This window comes from Vipera berus (genome assembly GCF_964194415.1).
Source record: "Vipera berus genome assembly, chromosome: Z".
NCBI classification, from domain to species: domain Eukaryota; kingdom Metazoa; phylum Chordata; class Lepidosauria; order Squamata; family Viperidae; genus Vipera; species Vipera berus.
Window position 1 is genome coordinate 1,460,153 of NC_138205.1, and position 16,925 is coordinate 1,477,077.

A 16,925-nucleotide genomic window follows, 5' to 3' on the forward strand; every position below is an offset into this window, starting at 1 on the left:
TCCTGAGCATGTTCTGAGTGCCTGGGCGTAGGAAGCCAGGCTGGCTGAGGAATTCTGGGAGTTGAAGTCCACCCATCTTAAGAGCGGTCAAGCTGGAGAAACACTGTTTTAAGGAGTTTATATTCCCCCCAAAAAACGCAGTCACGTACTGTTAAGTCACCCACACAAGTAATTTTTTTAAAAAAATTTAAATGCATGGAAAGACACAAAACGGGGAAAGTTTGCAATAGTGGCAAATAGTGTGATTGTTTATTGCATTAAAAGCCGCACAGAGCCAGTCAGATCGGCACTCAAAAGAGTTTTACCGGTTGCCTGGCTACGAATCGCTCCAAAAAAGGATGTGGGATGCCAAATCCATTTTCACCGTCCTCATCACCTTCAGCAAAGGCACCCAAACCGATTTCCCAAAGGCCGCTTCTTATTCACGCCCTTTCCCAGGGGAAGCAAATCTGGACTGTTTTATCCTTTCCGGGGGGGGGGGGGGGCAGACCCTTCCCAGCAGCTGTCTGCTACTGTCCGCCATCGTTCCCAAGCTGCAAAGGAAAAAGAGCTGTCCGGAGAGACATCAAAAGACTCCGGTTCCAGATCTGGGAAAACGGCCGTTTCTCCTTCACACGTTTAAATCGTCGTCCGGATCTTCTTCGTCAAAGTCATCGGCGGCGTCGGGCTGATAGTAGATCTTGGCGTCCTCGGTCGACGTCTGCAGCAGTGAGGATTTCCTGGGAGAAGGGGGGAAAAAAGTATCGGGTCTGCCTGTCTGTCTAAAACAGACAGGCCCTTCAAACTTAGCCCTTTGACGACTTGTGGACTTCAACTCCCAGAATTCCTCAGCCCGGCACGTGTGAAGTTTGAAGACCCCTGGTCTAAAATCTCTCCTCTCTCTCATCCATCCCTCCTGTGGAAGTTGCGGGTGCTCCATGAATGGAGGTTTTAATAATAGCAAAGTTGGAAGGGACCTCGGAGGTCATCTAGCCCAACCCCCTGCTCGGACAGGAAACTGTGTCCCACTTCAGACAAATGGCCGTCCAGTCTCTTCTTTAAAACGTCCGCGTCCACTTAAAACTTCAACTTTTCATGAAGAGATTGGACAGCCATTTGTCTGAAAGGCTATAAGGTCTTCTACTTGAGCAGGGGGTTGGACTAGATGACCTCCAAGGTCCCTTCCAATCCTTTGATTCTATGGGCGGTCTATCTATGTATCCATGTATCTTAGTGTATCATTATCTATCTACCATCTATCGATCATTATCATAGTCTACCTATATCTTGGACTCCAGAAGATGGTAGAGGACAGGAAGGCCTGGAGGAATGTTGTCCATAGGGTCGTGATGGGTTGGACACGACTTCGCAGCTAACAACAACAACAACAACCTATATCTATCATGGCCTATCATCTACATATTTCTATCCATCTATATCTATTTATCATCTATCATCATCTATCTATCCATCTATCTCATCTCTACCTACCTACCTATCATCTATGTCTCTCTCCCTCTCTAATCTTGAGGTTCTTAAGAATAGATTGGACAGCCATTTGTCCAAGATAGGGTCTCCTGTAGGGGGCTGGACTAGATGACCTCCAAGGTCCCTTCCATCTCTGTTACTCTGTTTGTTCTATTGATTCATGAAACGAACCTGCTGCCCATCTCGCTACTCAAGGGAGTCCGAGTGGCAGGAGGAGCCGAGACGCCTTGGAGCTAACCTCACAGAGGTGGGGAGGTACTATTTATCCATATATTTGGATCTCGCCTTGATCGGTTTTTCCAAATAACTTAAGGCGCAAACATCTCCAACACCAGCTTCCTCCTCCTCCTATATTCCAACAACCACCCTATGAGGTGGGATGGGTTTTGTATCTAAGGCGGGACTAGAACTCACCGCCTCCTGGCGATTGGCCCAAAGTCATCTAGACCACGGGTCGGCAACCCGCGGCTCCGGAGCTGCATGCGGCTCTTTGAGCCGTCTCCTGCGGCTCCCAGCCGCCCGGTGCGCGCGCACCTCTTCGAACGGGCAGTGGTGCGCGCGCACCTCTCCAAATGGAGAGTGGCACCGCCCGTTTGGTGAGGTGCGCGCGTACCTCCGCGCAAACGGGCCGCGGCGTCGTTCTTTGAGGAAGCTGCCGCGGCCCGTCTGCAAAGATGCCGAAAGCGGCAGCTTTGCAGATGGGCCACGGCAGCTTCCTGAAAGAGCGACGCCGCGGCCCGTTCCGAGAGGTGCGCGCGCACCTCCCCGAATGGGCGGAGCTGCGCGCGCACCTCCCCAAACCTTTGGAGAGGTGCGCGCGTACCTCCGCGCAAACGGGCCGCGTCGTCGTTCTTTGATGAAGCTGCCGCGGCCCGTCTGCAAAGCTGCCGAAAGCGGCAGCTTTGCAGACGGGCTGTCGCTGTCGGGCAACCAGGAACCGGTTCCATCTGACTTTTTAAAAAAAATGGCAACCGCGTGCGTCCGCGCATGCGCAAAAAACCGTTTTGCGCATGCGCAAAATGTTTTTTGCGCGTGCGCGTGCATGGACATACGCACGCGGCTCCCAGTTTTTTAAATTTGTGATGGAACCGGTTCCTGGTGGCTCTTTTACTTTTTTAGGTTGCCGACCCCTGATCTAGACAGCTTTTGTGCCTAAGGCGGGACTAGAACTCAATGCTGCCTAGTGATTGGCTCAGATTCATCCAGCCGGCTTTCATCTCTTAAGGCGGGACTAGAACTCACCGTCTCCTGGCGATTGGCCCAAAATCATCTAGACAGCTTTTGTGCCTAAGGCGGGACTAGAACTCAATGTTGCCTAGTGATTGGCTCAGATTCATCCAGCCGGCTTTCATGTCTTAAGGCGGGACTAGAACTCACCGTCTCCTGGCGATTGGCCCAGTCATCTAGACAGCTTTTGTGCCTAAGGAGGGACTAGAACTCAATGTTGCCTAGTGATTGGCTCAGATTCATCCAGCCAGCTTTCATGTCTTAAGGTGGGACTAGAACTCACCGTTTCCTGGTGATTGGACCAAAGGCACCCAGTTGGCCTCCATGGCTAAGGCAGGACTAGAACTCACCGTCTCCTGGTTTTTAGCCCGGTGACTTAACCACTAGACCAAACTGGCTCTTGAGGAATGTGCCAGCCGAATTTTAACACATTTTTTTTCCCCACATAAGGAATGTGCCAACTAAACAAAATTGGTCCGTTGCGCCCCAAAGCGGCTAATTGGGCTCCGCTTAACCGAGTTTCCCTTCAATTTAAGATTCCATTCTTGCAGATTTCTCCCGCCCTTCCTTGCCAAACATTCCGAAGCGCCCGCAGCGTGTCAATTTAGGCGACAGATAAATAAATAAAAAAATACGCAGCGTATTCGAGAGCGAAAGACGAGAGAGGCAGGCAGGCCCTTACTTTTCCTCGCTGAAGTGGTACGGGAGGGGCACCGCTTCCCTGGCTTGGCGCTCGGCCTCCGTGAGCCGCAGGTTGAAGGTCAGACGGGCCGTCGGATCCGCCTGGAAAGGTCCCGAGATCAACGGGGTTCGGGGATCAAGAGGAAAGAAAATCCAGGAAGGTTTAGTTTAGCCCAGTGTCTTCTCAGCCTCGGCAACTTTTAAGCTGGTTGGGCTTCAACTCCCAGAATTCCTCAGCCAGCCATGCCTGTTTTTTCCACCCCTTTCCTATCCCATAAAACGGAGAGATTGCAGAGGAAGGGACTGTAAGAGAGTAAGCAGGCCCCAATGGGTGTACGTATCAAAAGGACTGCATTAGTGGCAGAGGATTCTGGGAGTAGAAGTCCACACAGTCATAAAAGGGCCAAGTCTGAAGACCCCCTGCTATAAGGTCTCCTGCCTTGGGGCCGGGGGGGTTGGACTAGAAGACCTCCAGGGCCTCTTCCAGCCCTAGGATTTGTCAAGAGATTGATTACTCCCTGGGCCTCGTTAAAGCATTCGTCGGATAAGTAGCCCTTGACTCACAACCATTCCTTCCAAGGCGCAACGGCACTGGGGAGAAGTGGCTTAACACCACTCCTCGCCCTTACGACCGTCGCAGCGCCCCCGTGGCCCTGAGACCCAAATTCAGGGGCCCGCATTAAGGACGGTTACAGTGGGATCGCGGGATCCCCATTTGTGATCTTCCCAGCTGGCTCCTGACGAGCAGAGTCAATTGGGGGGGCGGGGGGGAAAGCCGGATCCCACTTCAAACCGCAGTGATTCGCTGGAGAAGCGGGCCCAAAAAGTGCCCCCAAAGTCAGCCAGCGCTCGTTTTAACAACCCTTCCGCTACGCGGCGGAAATTCTGCTCCCGTAAGCTGAGGACTCCTTATAGAATGCGTTATTTCTAAAATGCGTGCGTTCTCCGCAGACCTGGGCCTCTTCCTGACAGAGCCCATTTGAATCCACCACCCCCACCCCAAACCAAAACCCAGCTCCAAATATATCTGCCACAAGCCCGAGACCAGCAAGGCACGTACCGCGGCTGGCTCCGGTCCTTCCTCCACGTTGTCATCTCCGGAAGCGCCTTTCGAGGGTAGCTCGCCGAGGAATTTGAACGCAAAACCTGGGACGATGCTGAAGAGTTGTGTCTGGGGAGGAAAGGGCAGAAAGGGTGTGTGGGGTGGGGCGGGGCGGAGGGGCTCCAAAGGACCGGCCTCAGCCTTCCTCGGCAAAGCCCAAATCTTCAACCCATACGCAGTCCTCGACTTCTGACGGTCGCTAAACGAATTTCACCCCACTCGGACGACCTGTCTTGCCACCGCAGCCAAGCAAAGGGCTGCGGTTATGAAGCCTGGCGACACGGTCGTTTAACGAAGCCGGCGTTCCCCATTGACTTGGCTGGTTGCAAAAGGGGATCACGGGACACACACACACAGGAGCACGGTGACCGTCGTAAATGCGAGTCAAGTTGCCAAGGGTCTGAATTTTAATCGCACAACGGTGGGGGATGCTACAAGGGTCGTGAGTATGAAAAAACGGTCCTAAGTCACGGGGTTTTTTTTTAGGGCCATCGTAACTTTGAACGGCCACAAAAGGGAACCGTTGTAAAGTCGAGGACCACCTGAATTTTCATACTGAGAAACTTATTTATTTCAATGGCGTCTCAGGAAGCAGAACAGCGTTGGCTTTAGTAAGCAATTCATCCCAGGCTGTGGCCAGGAAGAAGAAAAAAGGGGGGGCAAGGCTGCCACAAAGAAGGGGGGGATTTCCCACCTATTCTCCAAAGCACCTGAAAGCAGGAGAAGAAGCAACGGATGGAAACTCATCAAGGAGAGAAGCAACCTGGAACTAAGTAGAAACTTCCTGACAGTTAGAACAATTAACCAGTGGAACCACCTGCCTCCAGAAGCTGTGAATGCTCCAACACTGGAAGTTTTTCAGAAGAGTCTAGACAGCCATTTGTCTGAAATGGTCTAGGGTTTCCTGCCTGAGCAGGGGGTTGGACTAGATGACCTCCAAGGTCCCTTCCAACTCTATTTTATATTATTATTATTATTATTATTATTATTATTATTATTATTATTATTATTATTATTACAATAACAACAATAATGTGTTTATTTATTGATCATCGCAGTCAGCCAGATGTTCAGACTGGATTTGTCTACCTATCGAGGCCTTACCAAGGACCCGGCATAGGCAGATGTGGATGTTTGATGGTATTACAGATATCGTCACAGGATGGAAGCAGTTCCTAGTAAGGCCGCCTTTTCCAATTGACTGATGGCGAATTTGTCAATGCCGATGATGGTGTTCAAGTGGTGCTCCAGTTGTTTTGGGATGGCACCCCAGGTGCCTATGACTATTGGTGCCACCCAATAGTGCCTTTGCCACAGTCTATTTCTACAGTATTCCTATTTGTAGATCTTTGTATTTTGTTATCTTGTCCAGTTCTTTCTCATCTATTCCGCTGTCTCCAGGCACTGCCACGTCCGCTGTCCAGACTTTTTTGTCTTTCTTATCGACAATTGTTAAGTCCGGGGTGTTACTACTACTATTACTATGATGATGATGATGCAAAATCCCATTGCTCTCATATACCTCCTCACTTTACGCGGGATGAAAAGACCTTCCCTTTCATTTCGGACCCCCGAGCCGTGGGTTGAACAAACCCCACCTGGACGCCTCCTCACCTTCTGCAAAAACCTGCCCCCCCTCTTTCTGTGGAGGACGACTGCTGTTTGGGGGGCCCCATCCCCGCCTGGTCTGCTCCCCGGTCCCGGCTGCAGCGTCACCGCCAGGCGGGCCAGCGTCTCCAGCACCTTATGCTGGGCGGGCGGGTGCAAATCCCCGTGGACGAGGGCCACAATCCGGACGACGTTCAGCCCTGTGGGGGAAAAAGGAAGGTTTTGAGGACACCCCGAGGCGGGGATTCCTCCAGGCAAAGTCAGGAGTCCCCCAGATCTTGGGTCGGATTCACGGAGAACGGAGGAGGCCAAGTTTGAAGACACACACACACACACACACCCGCCTTATCCCATCCCAGACAAATGGCTTTCCAACCTTTGCTTGACAACTCCCGTGGCTTCAACGCTCTCACAGCCAGGAAGTTCCTCCTTATTTCAAGTTTGGATCCCTCCACTCCAAAATCAACCCACCTGTCACTTCTTGCCCCACCCTTGAAAGGTTAGGGAGAACGTTCGCGTTCCTCCTCTTCTTTAGGCTAAATCTGGAAATTTTGGAAAGTTTTAAGATGGGTGGACTTCAGCTCCCAGACTTCCCTGGCAATAACGCAATCCTTTTGAGATGTACGCTTGCTCTCTTACGGTCCCTTCCTCTGCAGTCTCTCCGCTTTATGGGATAGGAGGGGGAAACAATCGGGGAGCGATCGAAATCCTGACCCCTCCCCAAAGCGAGCTTCTCGGTGGAGTAAATCCGAAGGAAATTCCTCACTGAGGTCTCAATTTTGCTGACTGTATTTTGAAGCCTGTCGGCTGCCCGTCTCGCATCCCGCGATCAAGCCAGCGTGGATCCTTAAGCCACCACATAAAAAAGAGATTTGCGCGAACCTGGAAATGGGGCTGGTGGCTCAAACTCAGCCAGGAAATTTGACTTTCTCCCACTTCAGCAGCAAAAAGAGTTAGGGTCTTCGCCCCCTAACTGTAGAGGCGGCCTTCGTCTTACAACAATCCACTTAGTAACCGAGATTACAACGGCAAGGAAAAAAGGGACCCAGGACCGTTTTTCACACTTACGGCCGTTGTGGCATCCCAGAGTCAAGTGATCAAAATTCGGACACTTTCCCGACTCGTATTTATGACGGTCGCCGTGTCCCTGGGTCACGGGATCCCCTTTAGTGACCTTCTGACAAGCAAAGTCGATGGGGGAAGCTGGATTTGCTTAACGACCAGTTACTGATTTAACTGCAGTGATTCGCTTAAAAACTGAGGCGGAAAAACATCATAAATAGGGGCAAAACCCATTTAACAAATTTCTCACCTAGCAATATAAATTTGGGGGGTGGTGTCAGTGGTGGTCGTAAGTTGAGGACTACCTGTACAGGTTTTCTTCCATTCAAGAGCCAGTGGGGTGAAGGGGTTAAGGTGCTGGCCTAGAAAGCAGGAGACGGTGAGTTCTAGTCCCGCCTTAGGCATGAAAACAGCCTGGGTCATTTTGAGCCAATCACCTGGAGACGGTGAGTTCTAGTCCAGCCTTAGGCATGAAAGCCCAATGGGTGACTTTGGGCCAATCAACAGGAGACGGTGAGTTCTAGTCCCGCCTTAGCCAGGAAAGCTGGCGGGGTGACTTTGGGCCAATCACCAGGAGACGGTGAGTTCTAGTCCCGCCTTAACCTGAAAAGCCGCCTGGGTGATTTTGAGCCAAGCACCAGGAGACGGTGAGTTCTAGTCCCACCTGAGGCACAAAAACCGGCTGGTTGACTTTGGGCTGGCCCCTCTCTTTCAGCCCGGCCCACCTCACAGGGCTGTTGTTACAGGGAAGAGCAGAGCCTGGAGGAGCACTGGGCATATTCACCGGCTTGAGTTCCTTACAAATGCAAGATAAAAATCGAACGCTAAAGGAAAACTTAAAACAAATTGCCAAAAAAAGATCCAAGGCTTTCCCTCTGCTTTAGGAGCGGCAGCCTGGGCTGGACCGAGAAACCCACCACCAATATTGTCAGTAGCCCCCCCCATGCCCCCCCATCGCTCACCAGCAGCTTTGGCTCTCCTGGGCAGCTGTGCCAACACCTGGCAGACGGCGGGAAAGGGAAGGCGGAGGAGCAGCCAGCTGAGCGAGTCGAGCACAACCGTAGTAGATCCCTGCGAGGCGGCGGCCAAGCGGGAGGCCAATTCCGAAGCGGAGAACTCTCCCAGGGTCAGGCCGCTACCCGTCCCGGACCAGCCCAGGGGATCTGGGAAAGCATCGTGGAACACGATCCTGGAAGAAGAGCGAGGGGCAGGTAGCCCTTGAAGCACGGCCGCAACGGAGCTCAACGCTTCTGTTGCTAAGCGAGACGTTTGCCCCGCTTTACGGCTCTTCCGGCCACAGTTTTCGACGAGGTAACCTTTATGGCCATTCCCCCCTCCCTTTGCGGGCACGACAAAACCCGTTAAAAATGAAATTTAGTTGCTTCCTCGTACATAACGCACATTGAAAACCTACTGTATACAACGTATGTATAGACCAGGGATAGGCAACCTTGGCTCTTTGATGACTGGTGGACTTCAACTCCCAGAATTCCTCAGCCAGCATGGGGGAACTATGGCCCCTCTGATGACTGGTGGACTTCAACTCCCAGAATTCCTCAGCCAGCATGCGGGAACTATGGCCCCTTTGATGACTCGTGGACTTCAACTCCCAGAATTCCTCAGCCAGCATGCGGGAACTATGGCCCCTTTGATGACTGGTGGACTTCAACTCCCAGAATTCCTCAGCCAGCATGCGGGAACTATGGCCCCTTTGATGACTCGTGGACTTCAACTCCCAGAATTCCTCAGCCAGCATAGGGGAACTATGGCTCCCTTGATGACTCGTGGACTTCAACTCCCAGAATTCCTCAGCCAGCCTGGCTCAGCTTGGAAACCTCTCCCTTTCCCCTCAGCATGGCTGGCTCAGGAATTCTGGGAGTTGAAGTTCACGAGTCATCAAAGAGCCGAGGTTGCCTACCCCTGGTATAGACCGACACTTGTCGCAGTTCCGACAGATGGAAACTCTTCAAAAGAACTTTGAGGCTTCATTTATTCTTCTGTTCGAGTAGCATGATATTGGCACTTACATAATCGAAGCCAAAAACTGAATTCCCCTCCCAGTATGAAAGCACAATTCCCTCCCCCAATTAACGGTCATAAATCACATTCCCCAATTAGCTCGAAGCGCAGGCTTCTTCTCCAGCTCGCCAATTTTTTTATCAGCTCTGGGCTCAGTAACCTTGATTCTCACGCTACGTTTAGTGTTGTTATGTCTAGCTGGACTCTCATTCACATTTCCCCCCCCCCCAAGCATCATCCAACTCTAAATGCGAAAGGGGGAAAAGATGGCGACGTTTCCATCCGTTGTCAATGCAAAAACATCCCATGTTAGCAGCGTTGACAACACCCTTCTGCGTAAGTAACACATAAATATTATTCACTGAATAATATTGAATACGTAACGGAAGGAGGAAGCAAATCGCTGCAGGAGCTAAATTGGTCACACGGTGGTTAAGTGGGTCACGTGACTCCCCCCCCCCGGGATGCCGCAACTGTCATAAACACGACTCAGTTGCCAAGAGGCCAAATTTTGATCGTGGGGGTGCTGGGACAGGCGCCAAGTGTGAAAAACTGCTGAAAAGTCACTTTTCTGAGTGCTGTTTTCACGTTGAACGGGCGCTTAAAGAAACGGTTGTGACCGATAAAGCAGAATATTTTGTCTCTCAAGAGCTGGAGCGAGGAATCCTCGGTGCTCCCCGAGCTTTGCTATCCATTCTCAGTGCTAAACTTGAGGACTGCCTGTGTGGCCTGCTAGCTGTGTACCACACACACTGAACCGCAAAACAAGCAACCCACACAAATGCAGAAAGCTGAGTGGAGGGAAGCACAGCTCACATTGGCGAGAACCAAAGGTTTTTCTCCAACTAAAGGTTGGCCTAAATTCTGGACTGACGCGCAGTTGCCGTTCCCCGCTTTCGAATCACACACACACACGCACACACACCAACTCACACGCAAGTACAAATTCAGGACTTACCGGGAGGTCACTTCAGTGCTCAGCCCAGCCTTGAATTCCAATTCTGGGAGCTCAAAGCTGAGAACGTGGATGGATTCTGCCCTACGGGAACAAAAGCCAGACGTGGTTACGGCAACCTTTTTTTTCCTATTCGTACAGGGAAAGACTGTTTTGGTCCTGGCAAGCAAATGTAGGTTAGTCCGCGCTATTTTGTTCCCCGTACCTATCTCTGTTGGTGAAAACTGGACCTTACCAAAAAAAAAAAGTCCAATAAAAATGGGTTTTATTTTGGTGCATTTGTGATGCAAAAGATCCTAAGTAGTTCAGACGGTTTAAACTGAAAGGATTTCCTTATCGCAACTTAGCCAATGGGCACAAATTTGCCTCTTCCCTGGGAGGAAAACCACGAAGCCTGTGTCTCGCTTATTTCGGCCAGGCCGTGCAAGGTGTCGTGGGAAAAACCCAGTGGAAAAGACAAGAGGCAGCAACACAAACAAACAAACCTTTATTGTCAAAGTACAACATGTGTACATTGAGATTAGCTGAGCCTCCCCCCTCCCGTGCTCTCTCCCCCCAACACACAGTGACAACAAACCCTCCATCCCACCACACTATGTGAACCAACTACACCACACACCGGCCTCCCAAGTCAATTCTGCATAAGATTATGTCCCATTTCGACTTCCGGTGGCGACGCGGCGCCGAAGACAGCCGCCTCCGGGCTGTCCGCTCCGCAGCTGTGTTTTTCCATCGTAAACAGCGCCGATCAGCTGTTTAGATGGATTGGAAGCCCCCTCCTCGGGAGAAGAGGAGGGGGTGAGGCCCCAGGTAGGGGTTGAGCTCTCCGGGGCCGCCTGAACTGAGAGTTTGGGCGGCTGAAGGATTGAGCCCCCCCGAAGCCTGGGTTGCTCCGAGCTGCGCAGTGTCTCTGCTCCGTGATTTTTGGAGCAGAGCCAGGCGTTAGCAACCACCCCTGCCAGAAGGAATACTTTTGAGTATAAAGATGCAGGCAGAGCGGTACAGGAGGTCAAGGTGATGTGGACTTTTATTTTTACTCTCTAGCTCAACGATTTTATAGCTTTAAAGTGAAAGTGCGCAATAAGTGAAGTGACGAAAGATGGCGGCCAAAACTTCTAAAGCTCTTCGGAATGCGGGGTTTTCCCCGGTGCAACAGACCTCGTTGCAAGCTTTGCTTCCTCCTGTACCTCCTCCGGCGTTGACGCCTAAGGATTTACAAGATGCCCTTGAAAAGCATTCACAATTAATATCTGATATGATGGATGAAAAGTTGAAAAAGCTGGAGGAGAAGTTGGAGAAGAAGATGGAAGAGAAGTTTAGAGCAATGAGGGTAGACATGTTGTCTATGATTGAAAGTGTAGCTGAATGTGTGCAACAGCTGGATGCAAAAGTGGAGGATCTCAGTCAAAAGAACTCTATATTAGAAGCAAAGGTATTAGAGAATGAAAATATAAGGGATAAAGTGGACGGAGAATTGAGCCTCACTCAGTATCATCAGATGCAGTATGCTATTAGAATTAGGGGCTTAAAGGAGAATTCTAAAGAAGATTTAAAGCAGCTGATCTCTGAAGCTTTGGAAGCGGTATTGGGCCAGCCAGCATCTGAAATTGAGGGAAGTATGGATAAAATTTTTCGTGTTAATTCATGGATTGCAAGACAGAGGAAGTTACCCAGAGATGTGGTGGTCTATTTTACAAAGAGAGTAATTAGAGATGAAGTCATTCAAGCTGCTTATGATACTAAATTGGTAGTTGCTGAGCAAGAAGTCTTGGTTTTAAAAGAGATTCCTCCAAAGATTTTAAAGAGAAGGAAAGATTTTGCATTTCTTGTACAGGAACTTAAGAAATGTGATATTAAGTTCAGATGGGAGATTCCAGTTGGACTGGTGGTGATGCATGAAGGTAAAAGACATCGTTTGGTTACTGTGGATCAGGCACGTGATTTTTATAGCAATGTGTTAAAAGCAATCCCCCTACCACTTCTGGAAGCTGCAAAGGGATATGGTGAGGGAAAGCTTCAAGAAGTTGCAGATAGACAGACAGAGGAGAATGGTGCTGGAGGGGATCAAGTTACAGTCTCATCGGTTGCTGCAGGAGAGCAGAGGATGACGCGTGCCGCCCTAAGACGAGCGAGACGAGAGCAAGAGCAAGACCAGCAGAAAGTTATGGAACCTCCAAAGCGTACTTACAGTGAAGCTGTGGGAGGGGCGCGGTCTAAAGAAGTTGAAGGGGTCATTTCAGATATGCTCCAAAAGCTTTGGAGTGTCAAGATTGGCGACTAAATTTCTAATTAGAATGTCAATGGATTGAATTCATCATAGAGGAGAAAGAAAGCTTTTTAATATTTAAAACAATTTAAGACTGATGTTATCTGTTTGCAAGAAACGTATATTAGGGTTGTGGACTAAAAGTATTTGTACGCAAGCTTCTAATCAACAACAAGTTGATTTTTCTTAACTTACTATAAACAAAGGTTACCTAATTGGATTATAATTTTTTTAAATTTTTTATTTTATTCTTATTGGAGATTGGAATGGTGTCCTAGACGTATAGATGGATGATCTGGAACTGCGAGATATTTGGCGTGATATATGCAAGAACTATTTTTGATTATAGTTCAGTTTGGTTGGAGATTAATAAGGTTAATAGAGATAGGCGCTTTTGGTGCGTAATTGAGAATTTGTCTAGAGATTAGAGAAATGTGGGAGAATGTAAATAGTAGATGAAAGTTTTTTCTTTGAAATTAATATGAATAAGGATTGGGATTAAGAAATTTTATTTAGCATTTGAGTAAAATTCCTTTTCTGTTTTCTTCCTTTTTTTCTTATCTGTAATATTATTACTGTTTGTAATCATTTTACATGAGCCAGAGGGTGATAGAATTAATAGTTTATTGTTGATAGCATATGGATGCTTATGTTTGTTTTTCGTTTTTATACCTTGTATTTAGCTCTGGGAAGTCGGGGGGGGGGGGGAGGTGGGAATGGGGAAGAGGGATAGGGAGGGTTAGATGGGGGTGGGGGAGGGGGGGATTAAAGTTAAAATGTATTGTAAAACTTTTTAAATAAAAAAAAAAGATTATGTCCCATTTCCTTTTGCCTTCCGGTGGCAAGCCTGGTGCGATGCACTCCAGGACCGGCTTGTGAGTCCCCTGTGCTGTCCAGATTCAAATGGAGACACAGGCCAGACGCCTTCTTCCCTAGCCCTCCCTTTTGTTCTCCCAGTTCAAAAGGTTCCCTTGGTCTTTGAAATAACCCAAGGCAGGCTGAATCCACATGCGCTCCTCCTTCCTCGGGAGATGGCAGAATCCATGGGGGGGGGGCGGATAAAGTTTTAAACATGCATTTATGAATGTGATATAAATGGATTCTGACAGGTTGCAGCTGTCATTGTCATTGCTTTCTTCCCTTTGTGGGAGATTAGACCCCCTCCTCATATAAACCAGATGAGGCTGCAGCAAACCTGTGATAGGCCCCAACGTGATTTTAAAACAAAGCTTTGACTTGGAACTTTATACCATTTCACAGTACGAAGGTACTATTTGGAATCTGTGCAGTGTGAAATGGCAAAGTAAGATCGGTCTGTGTAGATTTGGAACGTGAGTATTACAACCGTGGGAGAAATAGGGAACTGAATGTAGCCGATGGATGCGGGTTCCAACGTACACGGGTATGTTTGGAAAGTTATGTTCAGCAGAAAGTATATGTGGAAAGTAGGTCAGCAGAGTCAGTCAGAGGTCAACAAACATCAGCAAAAGTCAGCGGACCATCTGCCTACAGTTGTTAGAGCAAGAAAGGGTATAAAGGTTTGGGATTGGACCTGATTGATTGGCCATTGGCCTATAGCTGTCCTGTTGGAATTCGCTATAACCGTTTGGTCCCCATTGCAGTGGCTTATTAATGTACGTGATGATGTGTTATTGTGCTTGCTACGTTCCAAATTATGAGAAAAATAAACCTCCGAATCTTAAAAGTAAGAACTATTGAGAGTTTCATCCTTTAAATTCCTGGGAGTCTACCTCTGTGAAGATCTGACCTGGAAAGTTAACACAACCCAGGTGGCCAGAAAGGCCCAACAGAGGCTTCACTTTCTCAGGGTCTTGCGGAAGAACAGGGTAGAACAACGGCTAATGACCCTCTTTTACCAGTCTACCATAGAGAGCGTCCTTTCGTATGGTATTGTGGTTTGGTATGCTGGTCTGACAGCCGCAGATAGGAAAGTATTACCAAGGGTGGTAATCTATCTATCTATCACCAGCTGCCTGCCATTATTGCAGGTTCGCATCCCACCAGGCTCAAGGTTGACTCAGCCTTCCATCCTTCCGAGGTAGGTAAAATGAGGACCCAGATTGTTGGGGGCAATTAAGCTGACTTTGTAATAATGCCGCTTGGGAGGGGGTGTGAAAGCCCTAACAAGCAGGCATCTACATAGAATGAAGGCTACTGCTAAGCTTGTAAGCCGCCCTGAGTCTTCGGAGAAGGGCGGGATATAAATGGAAGAAAAATAATAAAATAAATAAATAAATATACATAGAATGAAGGCTACTGCTAAGCTTGTAAGCCGTCCTGAGTCTTCGGAGAAGGGCGGGATATAAATGGAATTAAAATAAAATAAAAATAAAAAATATCTATCTATCTATCTATCTATCTATCTATCTATCTATCTATCTATCTATTTATCTGGGGAGGGAGGACCTCTGCAGAAGTAGGGACTACAATGTTCATCATCCCCCAGCAATATGGGAAAGATGAGTGGCTGATGTGGAATTGTGAGGTGCAGCCCAGGGTCACTTGGTAGAGGAATAGGCGGAATACAAATTTAATAATAAATTAAAAAATAAATACCCATTTCCCACCGATCTAGAAACCCGACAGCTGGTGGGCAGTCCAGGTTCTTTTGCCAAGCCAGGTGGGTGGCCTATCCATTTGATACAGCAATAAATTCAAAGCCTCTCAACTCACCGCTGGGCGGCAGCCACGACGAAGCTCTTCAGCAGGGGGCGCCCTTCGCAAACCACGGAATCTGCCGGAGGGAAGAAGACAAAGACTTTTCCGGTTAAGTTCAGTTTTCCTATAGTTCTTAATGATCTTTTAATTCTGCGCTCTTCTAACCTTTTAACTATTTTTTTTACTCCTTTTACAACCTGCCAGCTGCTCGGAGTCACCTTCTAAGGGAGGCAGGCGGCATAAAACTTTGTGATATTTAATACATAAATAAGGGAAAACCCAGCTCAGCCAAGGCATCTCTCTTGACCCACTCGCGGGCAGCTGCTTCCTCCTGGACACACTCTGTCTTCCTCAGCTGCCACTCCCATGGGGTGGGGTGGGAGTAGGGAAATCGAGCGATAAACCACCAGGAAATCCCCTGCGGGGGAGGGATGGGAGGCCACCAGGAGAAGCCCTGCATGCAATAGACCACTAGAAGAGTGGTCCCGACTCTCAGTCCGTGGACCGGCACTGGCCCACGGCATGCCAGAAACTGGGCCACGCAAACAAACGAAGCCCCATCCGCTTGATGGAAGCAGCTTGTGAAACCACGCCCCCCTCCCCCCCCCATTCCGGTCCACCAAATCCCCCCCGTGCTCAAAAGCTTGGGGGCCGCTGCAGCAGAAGGCCTCCTGTGAGAGGATGGGAGACCACCAGGTGATCCCCCTACATGTAAGAGACCGCCAGGTGATCCCCCGGAGGGGATGGGAAGCCATCAGGAGATCCATTCCGCATGCGATAAGACGACCAGATCTCTGCAGGGGGCGGGAGGCCTCCAGGTGACACACACACCACTGTATACGAGAGGGGAGATCCCCTGAAGGAGGGGATGGAGGCCCATCAGGAGATCCTCTGCGTGCCATAAGACCACCGGATCCCCTGCAGGGGGGAATGGGAGGCCACCAGGGGATCCCCTGAATGCGATATACAGGAGATCCTGCGCAGGGAAGGGAGGCCACCAGGAGATTTTCCTCCCCCGCCAGCTTTAAGCCAGCCACCCGGAGGAATCCCCGCTCATATTCGGGCTGCTAAGAAGAGCCTCCCCTCCCCTGCGGGTGTCCCAGGAAGGGCCAGGCTCACCCCGGATGAGGAGCAGCCCCTGGGCGGCCCCCGAGAGCAGCGCCTCCACCATCGCCGCGCGCCCCTCCGCTCCAGCCTGCGCCGCCCGCGCGCCCCGATGACGTCACCGGACGGCCGCCTGCAAACGCCGCCGCCGAGGAAGGACCCGGCGCGCCCCCTGCCGGCCGCCGCCTCCCTCGCCGCTGAGGCCCCCATATAGGTGGCTAACGGATTGCCTGATCGGGTGGGGAAAGCCCCCGCTTTGAGCGTTTTTTGACATTTCCCTTCGAAAGGAGTTGTGGGGGGAGGGCCAGAAGAGGGGTTTCGGCCCCACGTCCGCCCTTGTTAAAGCGAGACGCAAAGGCGCTTCAGATTGTGCACCTCCTCCTCCTCCTCTCGCCGGACCCAGAGAAGCCCCTCGGCCGTCAAGCGCGACGCCGTTGCTAAGCTGAGGGGCTCGTTGCCAAGGACGGCCGTCAAGCGCGGCGGCGTTACTACCAGGCGACAGGTTGTCCCCTCCGGCCGTCAAGAGCGAAGTTATTGCTAGGCAAGAGCGGCCTATCGTAAAAGACGACCGTCAAGCGCGGCGTCGTTGCTAGGCAGAGCGGCGGGTCGTCAAGCAGATCCGTCAAGCTCGACATCGTTGCTAGGCAGGGGGCCGGTCGTCAAGCGCGGCCGTCAAGCGCGGCGCCGTTGCTAGGGCGAGCGGCGCGTTATCAAGCAGAGCCGTCAAGCGCGACGCCGTTGCTAGGCAGAGCGGC

General features: G+C 50.3%; 1 protein-coding gene across 1 annotated transcript; it reads right to left on the minus strand.

Moving 5' to 3' along the window:
• Positions 1-174: 174 nt before the first annotated feature.
• LOC308677002 (elongator complex protein 5-like) lies at positions 175-16,337 on the minus strand. Its single transcript, XM_081343103.1, has 8 exons — positions 16,186-16,337; positions 15,082-15,142; positions 10,125-10,205; positions 8,110-8,336; positions 6,092-6,285; positions 4,436-4,546; positions 3,377-3,477; positions 175-719 (listed from the first exon to the last, which is right to left on the minus strand). The coding sequence occupies exons 1-8, from the start codon at positions 16,235-16,237 to the stop codon at positions 611-613; spliced, it is 936 nt and encodes a 311-aa protein (XP_081199229.1). The 5' UTR covers positions 16,238-16,337; the 3' UTR covers positions 175-610.
• Positions 16,338-16,925: the final 588 nt, after the last annotated feature.

What these genes read in the sequence shown, in the direction of transcription:
- LOC308677002 (XM_081343103.1), bottom strand. Translation starts at nt 16,237, where the DNA reads ATGGTGGAGGCGCTGCTCTCGGGGGCCGCCCAGGGGCTGCTCCTCATC. An exon ending in GGGGCTGCTCCTCATCCGGG is followed by an intron (nt 15,143 to 16,185) that starts GTGAGCCTGGCC and finishes TCCCTCCGGCAG; the next exon opens with ATTCCGTGGTTTGCGAAGGG. An exon ending in AGCACTGAAGTGACCTCCCG is followed by an intron (nt 8,337 to 10,124) that starts GTAAGTCCTGAA and finishes CTCTTCTTCCAG; the next exon opens with GATCGTGTTCCACGATGCTT.